Genomic DNA, 15642 nt, shown 5'->3' on the forward strand with positions numbered 1-15642 from the left:
CAAGAACTTTTAAGCAGCCTGTCAATCATTTGTTTTTGAAACCAGTGGACAGCCAGTAAAGATTATGCTCTTGCAGCTGCTGCATCGTGCGTATCCCAGCCGATGGAATAAAAATGGGGCTTTTATTGTTCAATCTAATTCATGCTGATAAAAAAAGAAGATCCATAGGCCTAATGGACACGTGCTCAAACTCACACACTCTTGAAAGACTTAGGGGCAATCTGTAGTTGCTACATCCATTTTTTGATTTATACATTTTATATACTGTGGGACAAAAAAGTATTTAGTCAGCCACCAATTGTGCAAGTTCTCCCACTTAAAAAGATGAGGCCTGTAATTTTCATCATAGGTACACTTCAACTATGACAGACAAAATGAGAAAAAAATATCCAGAAAATCACATTGTAGGATTTTTAATGAATTTATTTGCAAATTATGGTGGAAAATATGCATCTGTAACATAACTTTAGACCATCCCCTCGCCCATACTCGGGCGCGAACCAGGGACCCTCTGTACACATCAACAACAGTCACCCACGAAGCATAGTTACCCAACGCTCCACAACAGCCACGGCCCTTGCAGAGCAAGGGGAACTACTACTTCAAGGTCTCAGAGCAAGTGACGTCACTGATTGAAACGCTATTTAGCGCGAACCACCGCTAACTAAGCTAGCATTTCACATCCGTTACACATTCATAGTTGTCTATTAATCTGAAATGGTTACATTACTCCAGGCCCATCCCTCAGCTTTTTACCAAAACAGAGGTGGGGTGACCTTTTTGTTGTTTCATCTGTGGATTTGCCATTTAAAATATATCAAAGTGTCACCAACAAAAAGGTAAACAATAGGCCTATAGCAAATGCAGCAAATGGCATTCATTTTTCACATGTAAATAGCACTTTTCAGTAGCGCTCAAAGCATGCCTGTCACGCCCTGACCTTAGAGATTAGGTCAGGGTGTGATTTGGGTGGACATTCTATGTTCTCTATTTCTTTGTGTTTGGCCGAGTGTGGTTCCCAATCAGAGGCAGCTGTCTTTCATTGTCTCTGATTTGGGATCATACTTAGGCAGCCCTTTTTTTTTACCCCTCTTTCAGTGTGGGATCTTGTCTTTGTTTGAGTGCATGTAGTTTGCATGACGAAGCTTTTCGTTCTTGTATTGGTTTTCTTGGTGGAACATTTAAATAAAAAGAATGTACGCCTTCCACGCTGCACCTTGGTCTCCTTCCAACGACAAATGTTACAATACCTTTCCATGAGCACAGCAGCATTTATTTTTTAACTTAAATCAATGAGCCCAATCAGTCCTCCAAGACAACGAAATCATAAACAACAAAGTAGGGCTGGCTAATAAATCCTTAGTTTTGTGGTTATGCTCAGGTAAAACAATTTGGCTAATCTATACTTCCATATTTCCAAGTTCTATTCTTGAAGATCAAGGGTTATAACATGTATTGTAATGACTGGAATCAAAAGCAAATCAAATTTTATTTGTCACATACACATGGTTAGCAGATGTTAATGCGAGTGTAGCGAAATGCTTGTGCTTCTAGTTCCGACCATGCAGTAATTTCTAACAAGTAATGTAACCTAACAATTTCACAACAACTACCTTATACACACAAGTGTAAAGGAATGAATAAGAATATGTACATAAAAATATATGGATGAGTGATGGCCTAACGGCATAGGCAAGATGCAGTAGAGGGTATAGAGTACAGTATATACATATGAGATGAGTAATGTAAGGTATGTAAACATTAGTGGCATTGTTTAAAGTGGCTAGTGATACATTTATTACATCAATTTTTCCATTATTAAAGTGGCTAGAGTTGAGTCAGTATGTTGGCAGCAGCCACTCAATGTTCGTGATTGCTGTTTAACAGTCTGATGGCCTTGAGATAGAAGCTGTTTTTCAGTCTCTCGGTCCCAGCTTTGATGCACCTGTACTGACCTCGCCTTCTGGATGATAGCGGGGTGAACAGGCAGTGGCTCAGGTGGTTGTGGTCCTTGATGATCTTTTTGGCCTTGCTGTGACATCGGTTGGTGTATGTGTCCTGGAGGGCAGGTAGTTTTCCCCCGGTGATGCGTTGTGCAGACCTCACTACCCTCTGGAGAGCCTTATGGTTATGGGTGGAGCAGTTGCCGTACCAGGCGGTGATACAGCCCGACAGGATGCTCTCGATTGTGCATCTGTAAAAGTTTGTAAGTGTTTTTGGTGACAAGCTGAATTTCTTCAGCCTCCTGAGGTTGAAGAGGCGCTGCTGCGCCTTCTTCACCATGCTGTCTGTGTGAGTGGACCATTTCAGTTTGTCTGTGATGTGTACGCCGAGGAACTTAAAACTTTCCACCCTCTCCACCACTGTCCCGTCAATGTGGATAGGGGGCTGCTCCCTCGGCTGTTTCCTGAAGTCCACGATCATCTCCTTTGTTTTGTTGACATTGAGTGTGAGGTTATTTTCCTGACACCACGCTCCGATTGTCCTCACCTCCTCCCTGTAGGCCGTCTCGTCGTTATTGGTAATCAAGCCTACCACTGTAGTGTCGTCTGCAGAAGATAGCCCTATTTGGTAAAAGACCAAGTCCATATTATGGCAAGAACAGCTCAAATAAGCAAAGAGAAACAACAGTCCATCATTACTTAAAGAGATGAAGGTCAGTCAATACGGAACATTTCAAGAACTTTGAAAGTTTCTTCAAATGCAGTCGCAAAAACTATAAAGCGCTATGATGAAACTAGCTCTCATGAGGACTGCCACAGGAATGGAATACCCTGAGTTACCTCTGCTGCAGAGGATAAGTTCTTTACAGTTACCAGCCTCAGAAATTGCAGACCAAATAAATCCTTCACAGTGTTCAAGTAACAGACAAATTTCAACATCAACTGTTCAGAGGAGACTGTGTGAATCAGGCATTCCAGGTCGAGTTGCTGCAAAGAAACCACTACTATAGGACACCAATAATAAGAAGAGACTTGCATGGACAATAATAAGAAGAAACACAAGCAATGGGCATTAGACCGGTGGAAATCTGTCCTTTAGTCAGAGTCCAAATTGGAGATTTTTGGCTCCAACCGCTGTGTGTTTGAAAGACACGGTGTGGGTGAACTGATGATCTCCGCATGTGTATTTCCTACCGTAAAGCATGGATGAGGAGGTGTTATGGTGTGGGGGTGCTTTGCTGGGGAAACTGTCTGTGATTTATTTAGAATTCAAGGCACACTTAACCAGCATGGCTACCTCAGCATTCTGCAGCAATACGCCATCCTATCTGATTTGGGCTTGGGACTATAATTTATTTTTAAACCGGACAATAACCCAACACACCCCCAGGCTGTGTAAGGGCTATTTTACCAAGAAGAAGAGTGATGAAGTGGTGTATCAGATGACCTGGCCTCCACAATCCCCCGACCTCAACCCATTTGAGATGGTTTGGGATGAGTCGGACTGTGGAGAGAAAGAAAAGCAGCCAACAAGCGCTTAGCATATGTGGGAACTCTGTCAAGACTGGTGGAAAAGCATTCCAGGTGAAGCTGGTTGTGAGAATGCCAAGAGTATGCGATGCTGTCATCAAGGCAAAGGGTGGCTATTTGAAGAATCACAAAAAGAATATATTTAGATTTGTTTCGCACTTTATTGGTTACTACGTGATTCCATATGTGTTATTTCATAGTTTTGATGTCTTCACTTTTATTCCACATTGTAGAGAAAATAGTACAAATAAAGAAAAACTATTCAATGAGTAGGTGTTCTAAAAATTTTGACTGGTAGTGTATATACTAGGCGGTGTCAGAGGAAGGCCCAAAAAAATTGGCAAAGACTCCAGTCACCCAAGGCATTGACTATTTTCTCTGCTACTGCATGGCAAGCGGTACCGGAGTGCCAAGTCTTGGTCCAAAAGGCTCCTTAACAGCTTATACCCCCAAGCCATAAGACTGCTGAACAATTAATCAAATGGCCACCCAGACTATTTTCATTGACCCCCCCTTTGTTTTTACACTGTTTATTTTATATGCATAGTCACTTTACCCACACCTACATGTACAAATTTCCTCAACTTAACCTGTACCCCCGCACATAGACTTGGTACCGGTACACCCTGTACAGTGCATTCGGAAAGTATTCAGACCCCTTGACCTTTTCCACATTTTGTTACGATTAAATTTAATTTTTAAAAGTCATCATCAATCTACACACAGTACCCCTTAATGACAAAGTGAAATAAGTTTTGTAGAAATGTTTGCAAATGTATTAAACCTGAAAAACAGATCCTTATTTACATAAGTATTCAGACCCTTTGCTATGAGACTCGAAATTGAGCTCAGGTACAGCCTGTTTCCATTGATCATCCTTGAGATGTTTCTACAACTTGATTGGAGTCTACTTGTGGTTAATTCAATTGTTGGACATGATTTGGGAAGGCACACACCTATCTATATAAGGTCCCACAGTTGGCAGTACATGTCAGAGCAAAAACCAAGCCATGAGCCAAGCCATGTCTTTAGAGCTACGAGACAGGATTGTGGCGAGGCACAGATCTGGGGAAGGGTACCAAAACATTTCTGCAGCATTGGTCTCAGACGGTTACGACAGAACGTGGGCGTGAACCCAGAGTCTCTGGTGGCACAGCTGGTGCTGCAGTACAGAGCCCTTAACCACTGCGCCACCCAGGAGGCCGTATGTAGATTGATGAGGTAACAAAACAATTTATTCAATTTTGGAATATGGCTGTAACTTAACAAAATATGGAAAACTCAAGGGGTCTGACTACTACTCCCGAATGCACTAGCCTCATTATTGTTATTTTATTGTGTTACTTTATTTATTTTCATACTTTTTGTATTCGGGGCATGTGACAATTTTATTATTTTTAATTTGTATTTTATTTGTTAGGAGTGCACTGATATGTAGGACACGAAACATCCCGGCCACTTAGAGAAAAAAAACCTTTATATCGGAGTTGTATCGAGATGGCTATTAATATTTATGACATGAGGCTAGCATAGCATCTCTCCATTGAATATAGGCAGTTGATGTTAACAACCCTCATTGAATATTCAAACAAGGATTACAGTAATGAAGATGTATCTAGACAGCACGCCATGTCGCTTTGTGGACAACAAAACCCATTGTTAGCGTTGAGAGACCTGTATCTTGTCAGTATATTCATAATATTTGCCTAGCCTCTGCCGAGTCCCCAACAACTGGATGTTCTGGTTTTTAGAGAAAATGGAAAAAGAGCCTGTGACATGACTTCCATCACTTATTTTTTTGTTAGTAAAAATAAATAAAATATTTGGTACTTTTACCCATTTTTCTCCCCAATTGGTAGTTCCAGTCTTGTCCCATTGCTTCAACTCCACTGAGAGCCATGCATCCTCCCAAACACAACCCTGCCAAGCCACCCTGCTTCTTGACACACTGCTCGCTTAACCCAGAAGCACCAATTTTTTCGGAGCAAACACCGTCCTGCTGGTGACAGAAGTCAGCTTGCAGGCACCCGGCCCGCCATAAGGCGTTGCTAGAGCTCGATGGGACAAGGAAATCCCAGCCAACCAAACCCTTTCCTAACCCAGACGACACTGGGCCAATTGTGCGCCGCCTCATGGGTCCCGGTCACGGCCGGCTGTGACACAGCCTGAGATTGAAATGGGGTCTGTAGTGACTCCTCAAGCACTGCAATGCAGTGCCTTGGACCGCTGCACCACTCCGGAGGCCCCCACGACTTCCACTTTTGGATGGTCACAGTGAGGGGATCCCATTAATCTGGCCCTGGCAAGCTTTTTGCACCTGGTGAAAGGTGATTGCAGTCGTTTTGGAACCGGGCTGCCTCCCTGGGTGAGCCAGGTGCCCGTTCAAAGCCCACGGCGAAGTCGACTCAAAACAAAAAGGGGGGGGGGGGGGAATTGGTAGTTTGAAAATTCAATCATATTTAAAGATGTACTATACAGAAATCGCTCCGCCATTTCCTGGTTGCTAAAATTGTAATAGTTTGTCTAATTTCAGTTTGTGACAAAACAAGCAAGTATAATGTAGAGAATCTGCATAACGGAAAATATTTTATTTTCAGCTGTTTGAAGCTGGTGTACAAAACCGAAAGTAAAACAAGCAAAAGTGAAACTTAAAAACGGGAAACAGGACAGATCTCCACTTCTTAGACTTGCTGAAAATGAGAAGGACAGATCTATAACTCACTTTTCTTTGTCAGGTCGCCCAAAAAGTTACATATAGTATTGCATCTTTAATGGAAAAGAGATGTTGTATGTTTCTGGATGATGCACCATAATGGCTCTTTGACAACATGATTGAGCAGCACAGATTACTGTTCGATTTCAGAAGGGTGGAACTCCCTCACCGCTTTTGCCCGTTCACGTCACAGCCCGGTCCCCCGCAGCGCACAAAACAGCCATTGAATTATTCAGTGGACAGCTGAAGATAAACATTTTATATTTATGCTCTGAGGTCATGACCCCAGCTAGCCAGGGTGTGCCAGTTGGCTTGTTTAGCTGTCCACTGTACTCTGACAGAGTTCCCGGGGCATGTTCACGCTATACTGGTGTCTGGCCTAGTGCGCAGGAAGCGTAATCCCAGTAAGAAAGATGGAAGCAACCATGAAACCAAATGTATTGAGATCAAATGTCAGCCCAGTTTCACCTAGTTCCATCCTCTCATACTACCCGCGACTGGACTTCCTCTCACAACTATATTTGGTGGTGAGAAAACATTCTAAAGGGATGATTCAGCTTTATAGCCCCTGTGACGTGTCTGGGTTACTCCTTCTGTCTCTGTGACCAAACAATGGAAGTCTTGGTGGCAGTCTATAGTTCGTATTTACACCCAAAGATTATGTATATACTGACAGGATCCATCTCTCAGCCCTAACAATGGGAGTTGTTGTCTACAAAGCAGCACGGCAGGCTGTTTAGCTCCCACCTATCCTTTCTCTGGATTGGTGGAAACATGTTATTTATTCAAATATTTTTTGGAATATTCGATGAGGGTTTTTGACATCAACCTTATGTATTCAATGGAGAGAGAAGCTGTGCTACTACCCTCATACCATAATTGTTTTTGCCATCGCAAGACAAATCCGATAGTGTTTTTCCTCAAAGTTTCCGGGATGTCACGTGTCCTACTTATATCAATACACTCGTGAAAACGTAAGCATTTTACGAAACTTCTATTCGATCAAGCCATTTGGTTTTTGGTTGACCAAATTCGACACTCATTGACCTTCCATACGAAAACTCCTTACTTGGTGGGCGAAACAACAAAAACGCCACCTGCTGGAGGGAGACAGATTTTCCGCAGAGTTTGGCCTCTCTTCATTTTCCTCTGTTATACCTCTGTACTGGATTGGATGAACAGTGCAGAAGAGAACCTCCCCTGACAGCTTTTTTTCTTCTCGTCAAGACCAGTGGTGGAGTTCGTTTTGAATGGAAATTTCACTTAAGGACCAATGGAATAGTCTAAAATGCTAAGATCTGGCCTACTATCTTTACTTGAGGAAATATACTGTTCAAAAAAATAAAGGGAACACTAAAATAACACATCCTAGATCTGAATGAATGAAATATTCTTATTAAATACTTTTTTCTATACATTGTTGAATGTGCTGACAACAAAATCACACAAAAATGATCAATGGAAATCAAATGTATCAACCCATGGAGGTCTGGATTTGGAGTCACACTCAAAATTAAAGTGGAAAACCACACTACAGGCTGATCCAACTGTGATGTAATGTCCTTAAAACAAGTCAAAATGAAGCTCAGTAGTGTGTGTGGCCTCTACATGCCTGTATGACCTCCCTACAACGCCTGGGCATGTTCCTGATGAGGTGGCGGAAGGTCTCCTGAGGGATCTCCTCCCAGACCTGGACAACAGCATCCGCCAACTCCTGGACAGTCTGTGGTGCAACGTGACGTTGGTGGATGGAGCGAGACATGATGTCCCAGATGTGCTCAATTGGATTCAGGTCTGGGGAACGGGCGGGCCAGTCCAAAGCATTAATGCCTTCCTCTTGCAGGAACTGCTGACACACTCCAGCCACATGAGGTCTAGCATTGTCTTGCATTAGGAGGAACCCAGGGCCAACCGCACCAGCATATATTCTCACAAGGGGTCTGAGGATCTCATCTCGGTACCTAATGGCAGTCAGGCTACCTCTGGCGAGCACATGGAGGACTGTGCGGCCCCCCAAAGAAATGCCACCCCACACCATGACTGACCCACCGCCACGGCATCTCCAGACTCTGTCACGTCTGTCACATGTGCTCAGTGTGAACCTGCTTTCATCTGTGAAGAGCACAGGGCGCCAGTGGCGAATTTGCCAATTTTGGTGTTCTCTGGCAAATGCCAAACGTCCTGCATGGTGTTGGGCTGTAAGCACAACCCCCACCACCCTCATGGAGTCTGTTTCTGACCGTTTGAGCAGACACATGCACATTTGTGGCCTGCTGGAGGTCATTTTGCAGGGCTCTGGCAGTGCTCCTCCTTGCACAAAGGCGGAGGTAGCGGTCCTGCTGCTGGGTTGTTGCCCTCCTACGGCCTCCTCCACGTCTCCTGATGTACTGGCCTGTCTCCTGGTAGCGCCTCCATGCTCTGGACACTACGCTGACAGACACAGCAAACCTTCTTGCCACAGCTCACATTGATGTGCCATCCTGGATGAGCTGCACTACCTGAGCCACTTGTGTGGGTTGTAGACTCCATCTCATGCTACCACTAGAATGAAAGCACCGCCAGCATTCAAAAGTGACCAAAACATCAGCCAGGAAGGATAGGAACTGAGAAGTGGTCTGTGGTCACCACCTGCAGAACCACTCCTTTATTGGGGGTGTCTTGCTAATTGCCTATAATTTCCACCTGTTGTCTATTCCATTTGCACAACAGCATGTGAAATTTATTGTCAATCAGTGTTGCTTCCGAAGTGGACAGTTTGATTTCACAGAAGTGTGATTGACTTGGAGTTACATTGTGTTGTTTAAGTGTTCCCTTTATTTTTTTGAGCAGTGCATATATAAGTGCCTTGCTCAGGGGAACAATGGCAGGTTGCACATGGGATATTCATGCCAGAAACCCTCCCACTGCCAACTCACTTCCTTCAGGTTTTACTGGCCATCTTTCTATTGAATACTGTAACGTGGCGTATGTGGGTGTTCTACCTTCCTCCGTCCAAGGCCCGGGCTTTTGTGGCGCATGGAGTATCATACTCACCTCTGCACTGCAGGATCATAGGATCAGGACTCTGATAAAGTTATTATGCTCCATAACATAAGTACTTGTTCACAATATTCCATGGCAGTTTGATTTTCTCTGACAAAAAGTAAGATAAAAAAACAACAACATTAAAACATAAAAAGTAACATTTTTTAAAGAGATTTACATTCCACTGGTTGCAATCACTAGCTAATCATCTTTACACTAAAAATAAATTCCAATCAATGCATCACGAAAGTGAAAGCGATTGAGGACCACTTTGGACAGGACGTCATAAAGCATGGTTGATATTTCATTAGCCCAATCATAACCGGAAATGTTCATATTTTAACCAATCAAACTGCATACGGTACAGGAAGTAGGCTGTCCCTGATAGTTAAGATAGGTTGCCTTTGCAAACGGTCTGTTTCGACCGGCCACAGAGGTAGAGGACGTTGGAGTCACTGAAGAGGATCCAGTATAAAGAATAGCCAACCCCTCCCTATCCAACATGTTTTCCCGCATTGCAAGACCCACAATTTGCATTGCTACCAGGAGCTTATCCACCTCCTCACAGGTAAATAATATATTTCTTTGTCAGCTAAGAGATAATAGAGTAATAGCTTAAAGAGTAATAGCTTAAATTCACTAGCTAACGTTACTAGCTAGCTAGCATGGCAGCCAGCTAGCTTGTCAGATTATTTAGCCAGCTAACTAGCTACATTAACTTGTTATGACTTAATGTCACATACTTTGCATTAGTTGAGCCACATCAGAATAGTCTAGACTCTAGAGTTTAAAACGTGTCAATGTTATCAACTTTAGCTATACTTATAACGTTAGTTTAATTAATTGGCTAGCAGTAGCTGACTAGCAAGGATTTGTAAACTCTTGATAGCTGCTTCCACTGCACTGTATAAGGTCAATTTGTCATGCTTGGTTTACTTTTGGGATTGGCAAAGGCAAGGCATGCGCAATGATGAGTGACAAAAAGAATACTATGGTAAAGGTTCTTTGATTGACAGAGCAGTGTTTTGTTCGGTTATCTCGAGCTTGTCCTTCGTGACATGTTAGTGAACAATCTCAGATGGCACATTCAATTTAATGAATTAAGAGGATTATTGGCCCAGCCTCTTCCAAACCCAAATGTTTGCTAATTAATCCATATTTAACACGCATGATATACTAAAACTACTGATAGTGTGCAATACAATAACATCACAAATCTTTACTACAAACTGTCTTAATTTAAAATCGTTTGAATTGAGTGTGTCAAAGATAAAATTAACACCATTGATAACACCTTGGACAGTTTTGATCAATGTTTAAGATGTTCCTGAAGGTTGGCATTGGCAAGGATACAGTAGTATAATTCCACAACATTGATCAAGAAGTAACTTTAACCTTATTAATATAATTAGAGCTGTTGAAAGATTCTGTGAACTTGAGTGTAATGGTGGCTTACATTCTTTCTACAGCTTAATGAAGGTTAAATTAAAAAATGATCCCTGAATCGCTCACTCTGAAATCCTGGCTTCTTGTGGCCAACCATGAATAGTCAAGAGGTTGAATCCATAAAGTGTCCTGACCTTTGCCCTTTCTGTGAATTGTTTGTGGCCTACAAGAATAAATGTCATTTTCAGGTGAAAGGTTTCTGTCCCCTTTTTGATATTAGCAAATTACAAGGATTGATTGTGCAAAGATTAACTAAGTCCTACATGAAACTTGAATTATAAACCTTGGTCTAACAGACCCATCCTACAAAACCACAATTGAGTCAGTCTCATTCAAGCTTCTTGTTTGTAATAGATGCACATCTATTCTACAATAGTTTGTGCTGGAATTCTTCAGACACGCAGGAAATATGTTTGGTTGTGTGATTGACGTGATATGACGTCGATATTAAGGCTGACTCCATTTAGTCGATTGTTTGGTCGATATGCTGTTGGTCGACAGATTTGTAGTCAAGCAGTGGTCAATGTATGAAATAAATGTTATGGCACACGAGACACCTGTCTGATTCACGCCCGTCTGAGTGTACTAATCCATTAGAGGCTGTGGGTATCACCAGTAGTACATTTACCGTTAATTACCATTTCTAATCTAGAATGTTTGTTTGGTTACGGTCATTTCTGTTAATGCATTCAATATTACATTCTTACCGTTCTCGTTTGAGGAGTGCACAACCTAGGCTACACTTGTAAGAAAAAAAAAGTTTTGGTTTATTTCATTTACGAGTTGTCAATTTATTCATTGTCTTTGGTTTGGAGCGCTCATGTCAATCTTGAGTAAAAACATGCACCTGATTACACATAGGCCTAGGCTACCTGGCCTGCTTATAAATGTGCACATTTGGAGATCTGATACAATTTCTGATTTTCTTAACTCACCATCACTGTGGAGCTTCTCAAAGTAATGTTTTCTTTGCCTCAAACAGCATGTAAACAAAGTTTGTTTTTACATCCATTGAGAATGACAGTAGTTCCTCAATGTAGCCTTTTTTAAACAATATTTCCAGCACTCTTCCTTTTGATAACCACTCAGCATGAAAGGGAAAAAAATGTCATGCTCTGATCTGGTGAAGTCATAAAAAGCCCTACCTGATAACTTATCACTTGCACAAATAGCCTACAGCTGTGTTTGTTTCTCAGGAGCTCACTGGTACAGGAAACTGAGGGCCCAGAATATTTTATACATTGTTGCACTTTTGCTAGCATGAGCTTTGGGCCAGACCAAGTTAAGTTGATACAATGTTTCAAGTTCCTTGCAGACAGGCCATGCGTAGCAATGTGATTTATATGATATTAATTTTCATCAGGCTATTTTCTACCTGCAGGCTGCAATGTTTTTACTTTTGGCTTTATGGAGGCTATTTTTACATATTGACAATAGGTCATTTTAGATTTGTATCATTTAGATATAATTTGTATTGACCACATCATTGATTTTGAGATGAAGACTTTATTATAAATTAAATGAAACTGTTCAATGAAAATGTGCATGTGAAAATCCTAACTAGCACGCAGTTCAGTAGAAATGGTATGATAACTTGGCACTCCAAATGAAAAAGGTTTCCGATAGCTATTACTGGCACTTCAGGAGCATAACGGCTGCAAAGGCCAGCAGCAGCGGGAGGAGGATGGGCGTAGAGGTTTTCTTCTTCTGGTTAGGCTATATTGATCTCTGGTTCCCTCTTTAGTAATTTGAGTCTTCATTTTTAATTGCAGTGCTTAAAGCATCAGGCAAGCTCAGTAGCCTACATATAATTGATTTTATTTAAACATAGGGTGTGTCTATATATGGGAAAATACATGTTTGGACCAATTTATTTATTTTTTTGTCGGGGACATCCCTATGAGATCGCCAGTGAAATTGTATCCTCTCCCCCTCAGAACAATGCCAAGGTGGCAGTGCTGGGTGCTTCCGGTGGTATTGGCCAGCCTCTCTCACTGCTCCTGAAGAACAGTCCTCTGGTGGGCGAACTGTCTCTCTTTGACATTGCCCACACACCTGGAGTGGCAGCTGACCTCAGCCACATCGAGACCAGGGCCCACGTCACTGGTAAGACACTTTCCTGCTGTACATCAGCTTCACGACTAAAGTCTTAATACTGTGTAGTGCAATTATTGTGAAAATGGCCCTTTGGTTTATCTAATTTAACTACGATGATTCCTTCACTAGGTTACATGGGTCCAGACCAGTTGGACGCTGCACTGAAAGGCTGCAATGTCGTTGTCATCCCCGCTGGTGTCCCAAGAAAACCTGGTTAGTTTACCCAAGTTGACAATGGGATTCATAATGAAGAACATCATGCTTTCTTTCAATTGGAAGTGCACACATTACATTTAAAAATAAAATTCTTCCAGGCATGACCCGTGATGATCTGTTCAACACTAATGCCACCATCGTGGCCACTCTGGCTGATGCTGTTGCCCGCAACTGCCCCGAAGCCATGATCTGCATCATCGCCAACCCTGTGAGTACACCACTACCTCTTCTCCAGAATTAACTCAAGCTCCTGGCGACTCGCATTACTCAAGAGCAGCTCAGACGTCTATACAGTCGGATACATTGGTGTTGGAGAAAATAAATTTTTTGTTGCAAAAGAGAAGGTAGCACTGACTTTCAGGAATGGGCATAATTTGAAAGGCAATTTATTTTCCATGCCAGTGCTGTTTAGGTCACTGATTTGTTTTGGTGCTTCAGTCACCACAATCTTAAATGATACAAGATCTCATTTGCTCTTCAACGATAAATGCTTAAATATTCCATTTATTGTGTAATGGCTGTTTAGTGTACATCAGAAGGTAAATGCCAGTGATAGTAACATGTGGTTTGAAATAGCTGACAGTTTTGTTTAATCCATAGGTCAACTCTACTATTCCCATCACATCAGAGGTGATGAAAAAGTATGGTGTCTACAACCCCAACAGAGTGTTTGGTGTCACAACATTGGATATCGTCAGAGCCAATGCATTTGCCGCAGAGCTGAAAGTAAGGTTTGAGGACCTCAAACATTCCTAATGCGCCCTATACTCACTGTCTATACCTTTGACACACAGGAGTGTTCTCAAAGTTCATGGGCGTATCACCCTGAACGGAACAAAGTTTGTTTGTATCTTACAGATGATTGTGGAAGAGTAGATAAACACTGTGACAAAGCAAAAACATTCACACCTAGAGTTGGAATTGCCTACTTTGTAGTTTGCTCAGAGCAAGGCTCTAAATGTGCTTGGGTGCATTCTAGACAACGTTTGTATTGTAATAGGCTTATGTTGTAGGGAATGTCTCCACTTAAATATTTGGTTGTCACCATGATCCAACTGCATAACATTTTTAAAGTAGATTTTTAAAAACATTTTCTTTAAGTTAATGCTAGCCAGCTAGTATCCACTCATTGATTATTGCATAGGCAATAATATTGCATAGGCAAGATGGCTGACTGTTTGGTGTTTCATATTGCAGGGCCTTGACCCAGCACGTGTCAATGTACCAGTGATAGGAGGTCATGCAGGAAAGACCATTATTCCTCTCATCTCACAGGTAAGAATAAGGGCCTTTTCACAGAAATAAATAATCCAATACCTGAACGATTTCCTTGCAATGACACCAGTAGGACTAAATCTTAATTTAACAACAAATTATACACATTTGCCAATTTTTAGGGGTTTGAGCTGATCTGATGCCCCTGTTTCTGGAACACTTTTTTTATGGCTCCCTCTAGTGTTTGTAACATCAATGAATGAGTTGTCATACGGTGGGAGCCTGTGATTCAGAATTTGTTAGTCTGTTTTTATTTTACCTTTATTTAACTAGGCAAGTCAGTTAAGAACAAATTCTTATTTTCAATGAAGGCCTAGGAACAGTGGGTTAACTGCCTGTTCAGGGGCAGAACGACAGATTTGTACCTTGTCAGCTCGGGGGTTCTTCCGGTTACTAGTCCAATGCTCTATCCACTAGGCTACCCTGCCGCCCCTGTGGCTTTAAGAAATTCCTAATTCATGGTAATTTTAAAATTCAGTTGGAAAATGAATAGGATAAGGTTCAACACGAACAAGGCTTTTCCTGTGAATAACTATATACCTTGCACGCGCCACTCTGTAGGCAACACCCAAAGTGGAGTTCCCAGCCGACCAGCTGTCTGCTCTGACCGCTAGGATCCAGGATGCTGGCACTGAGGTTGTGAAGGCCAAGGCTGGAGCAGGTAGGCAGTGTTACCTGACGGACTGGCTGATTCTCAATGAAAACTGTCCTTTAAACGTAATGAATGTTTGAACCACTGAGCTCTAACTGGCAAACCTACGTGTGTTCAGGCTCTGCTACGCTGTCCATGGCCTATGCTGGGGCTAGATTCACCTTCTCCGTCCTGGACGCCATGAACGGAAAGGATGGCGTTGTAGAGTGTGCGTACGTAAGGTCAGAAGAGACCGAATGCAAATACTTCTCCACACCTCTCCTCCTCGGGGTAAGTCCTACACCACCTTATAAACAGGTTTATAAGTTGGAGACTGAAATTGCACCTTCTGCTTATTGTTGATATTAATGCTGTACTTGCACTTAATTCAGGTTCCTATTTGAATGACACACGACTTTGACAATCTGAAGTGATAACCAGAAGGAATATTTTTGTGCCCTTTTAGAAACACGGAATTGAGAAGAACCTTGGCCTGGGCAAGCTGTCAGCCTTTGAGGAGAATCTGGTGGCTGATGCCATTGGTGAGCTGAAGGGCTCCATCAAGAAGGGCGAGGATTTTGTTGCGAACATGAAGTGAGAAGTTTGAATCTGTGGTTATTTATATTGTCCAGTAACTTAAATGGCAACAAGGTCTCTCCAAAATCCAAGTTTCATCATGCCTGATGACGAAATAGCTGTTATCAGAAATGTTAACTGATCAGAAATGTTAATAACGCTATCAATAAACAGTTGACCTTACATCTTGC

At 42.2% G+C, this 15642-nt stretch overlaps 2 protein-coding genes across 2 annotated transcripts; one reads left to right on the top strand and one right to left on the bottom strand.

Moving 5' to 3' along the window:
- Window positions 1-444: 444 nt before the first annotated feature.
- On the bottom strand, window positions 445-9483 carry LOC135550753 (uncharacterized). Its single transcript, XM_064981843.1, has 2 exons — window positions 9220-9483; window positions 445-2564 (listed from the first exon to the last, which is right to left on the bottom strand). The coding sequence occupies exons 1-2, from the start codon at window positions 9236-9238 to the stop codon at window positions 1861-1863; spliced, it is 723 nt and encodes a 240-aa protein (XP_064837915.1). The 5' UTR covers window positions 9239-9483; the 3' UTR covers window positions 445-1860.
- Window positions 9484-9615: 132 nt separating this feature from the next.
- On the top strand, window positions 9616-15634 carry LOC135550752 (malate dehydrogenase, mitochondrial-like). The gene is made up of 9 exons (XM_064981842.1): window positions 9616-9778; window positions 12594-12762; window positions 12883-12966; window positions 13068-13177; window positions 13570-13695; window positions 14167-14244; window positions 14806-14905; window positions 15015-15166; window positions 15342-15634. The coding sequence occupies exons 1-9, from the start codon at window positions 9713-9715 to the stop codon at window positions 15471-15473; spliced, it is 1017 nt and encodes a 338-aa protein (XP_064837914.1). The 5' UTR covers window positions 9616-9712; the 3' UTR covers window positions 15474-15634.
- The last annotated feature ends 8 nt before the right edge of the window (window positions 15635-15642 follow it).

Source organism: Oncorhynchus masou, chromosome 12 (assembly GCF_036934945.1).
Source record: "Oncorhynchus masou masou isolate Uvic2021 chromosome 12, UVic_Omas_1.1, whole genome shotgun sequence".
NCBI lineage: Eukaryota > Metazoa > Chordata > Actinopteri > Salmoniformes > Salmonidae > Oncorhynchus > Oncorhynchus masou.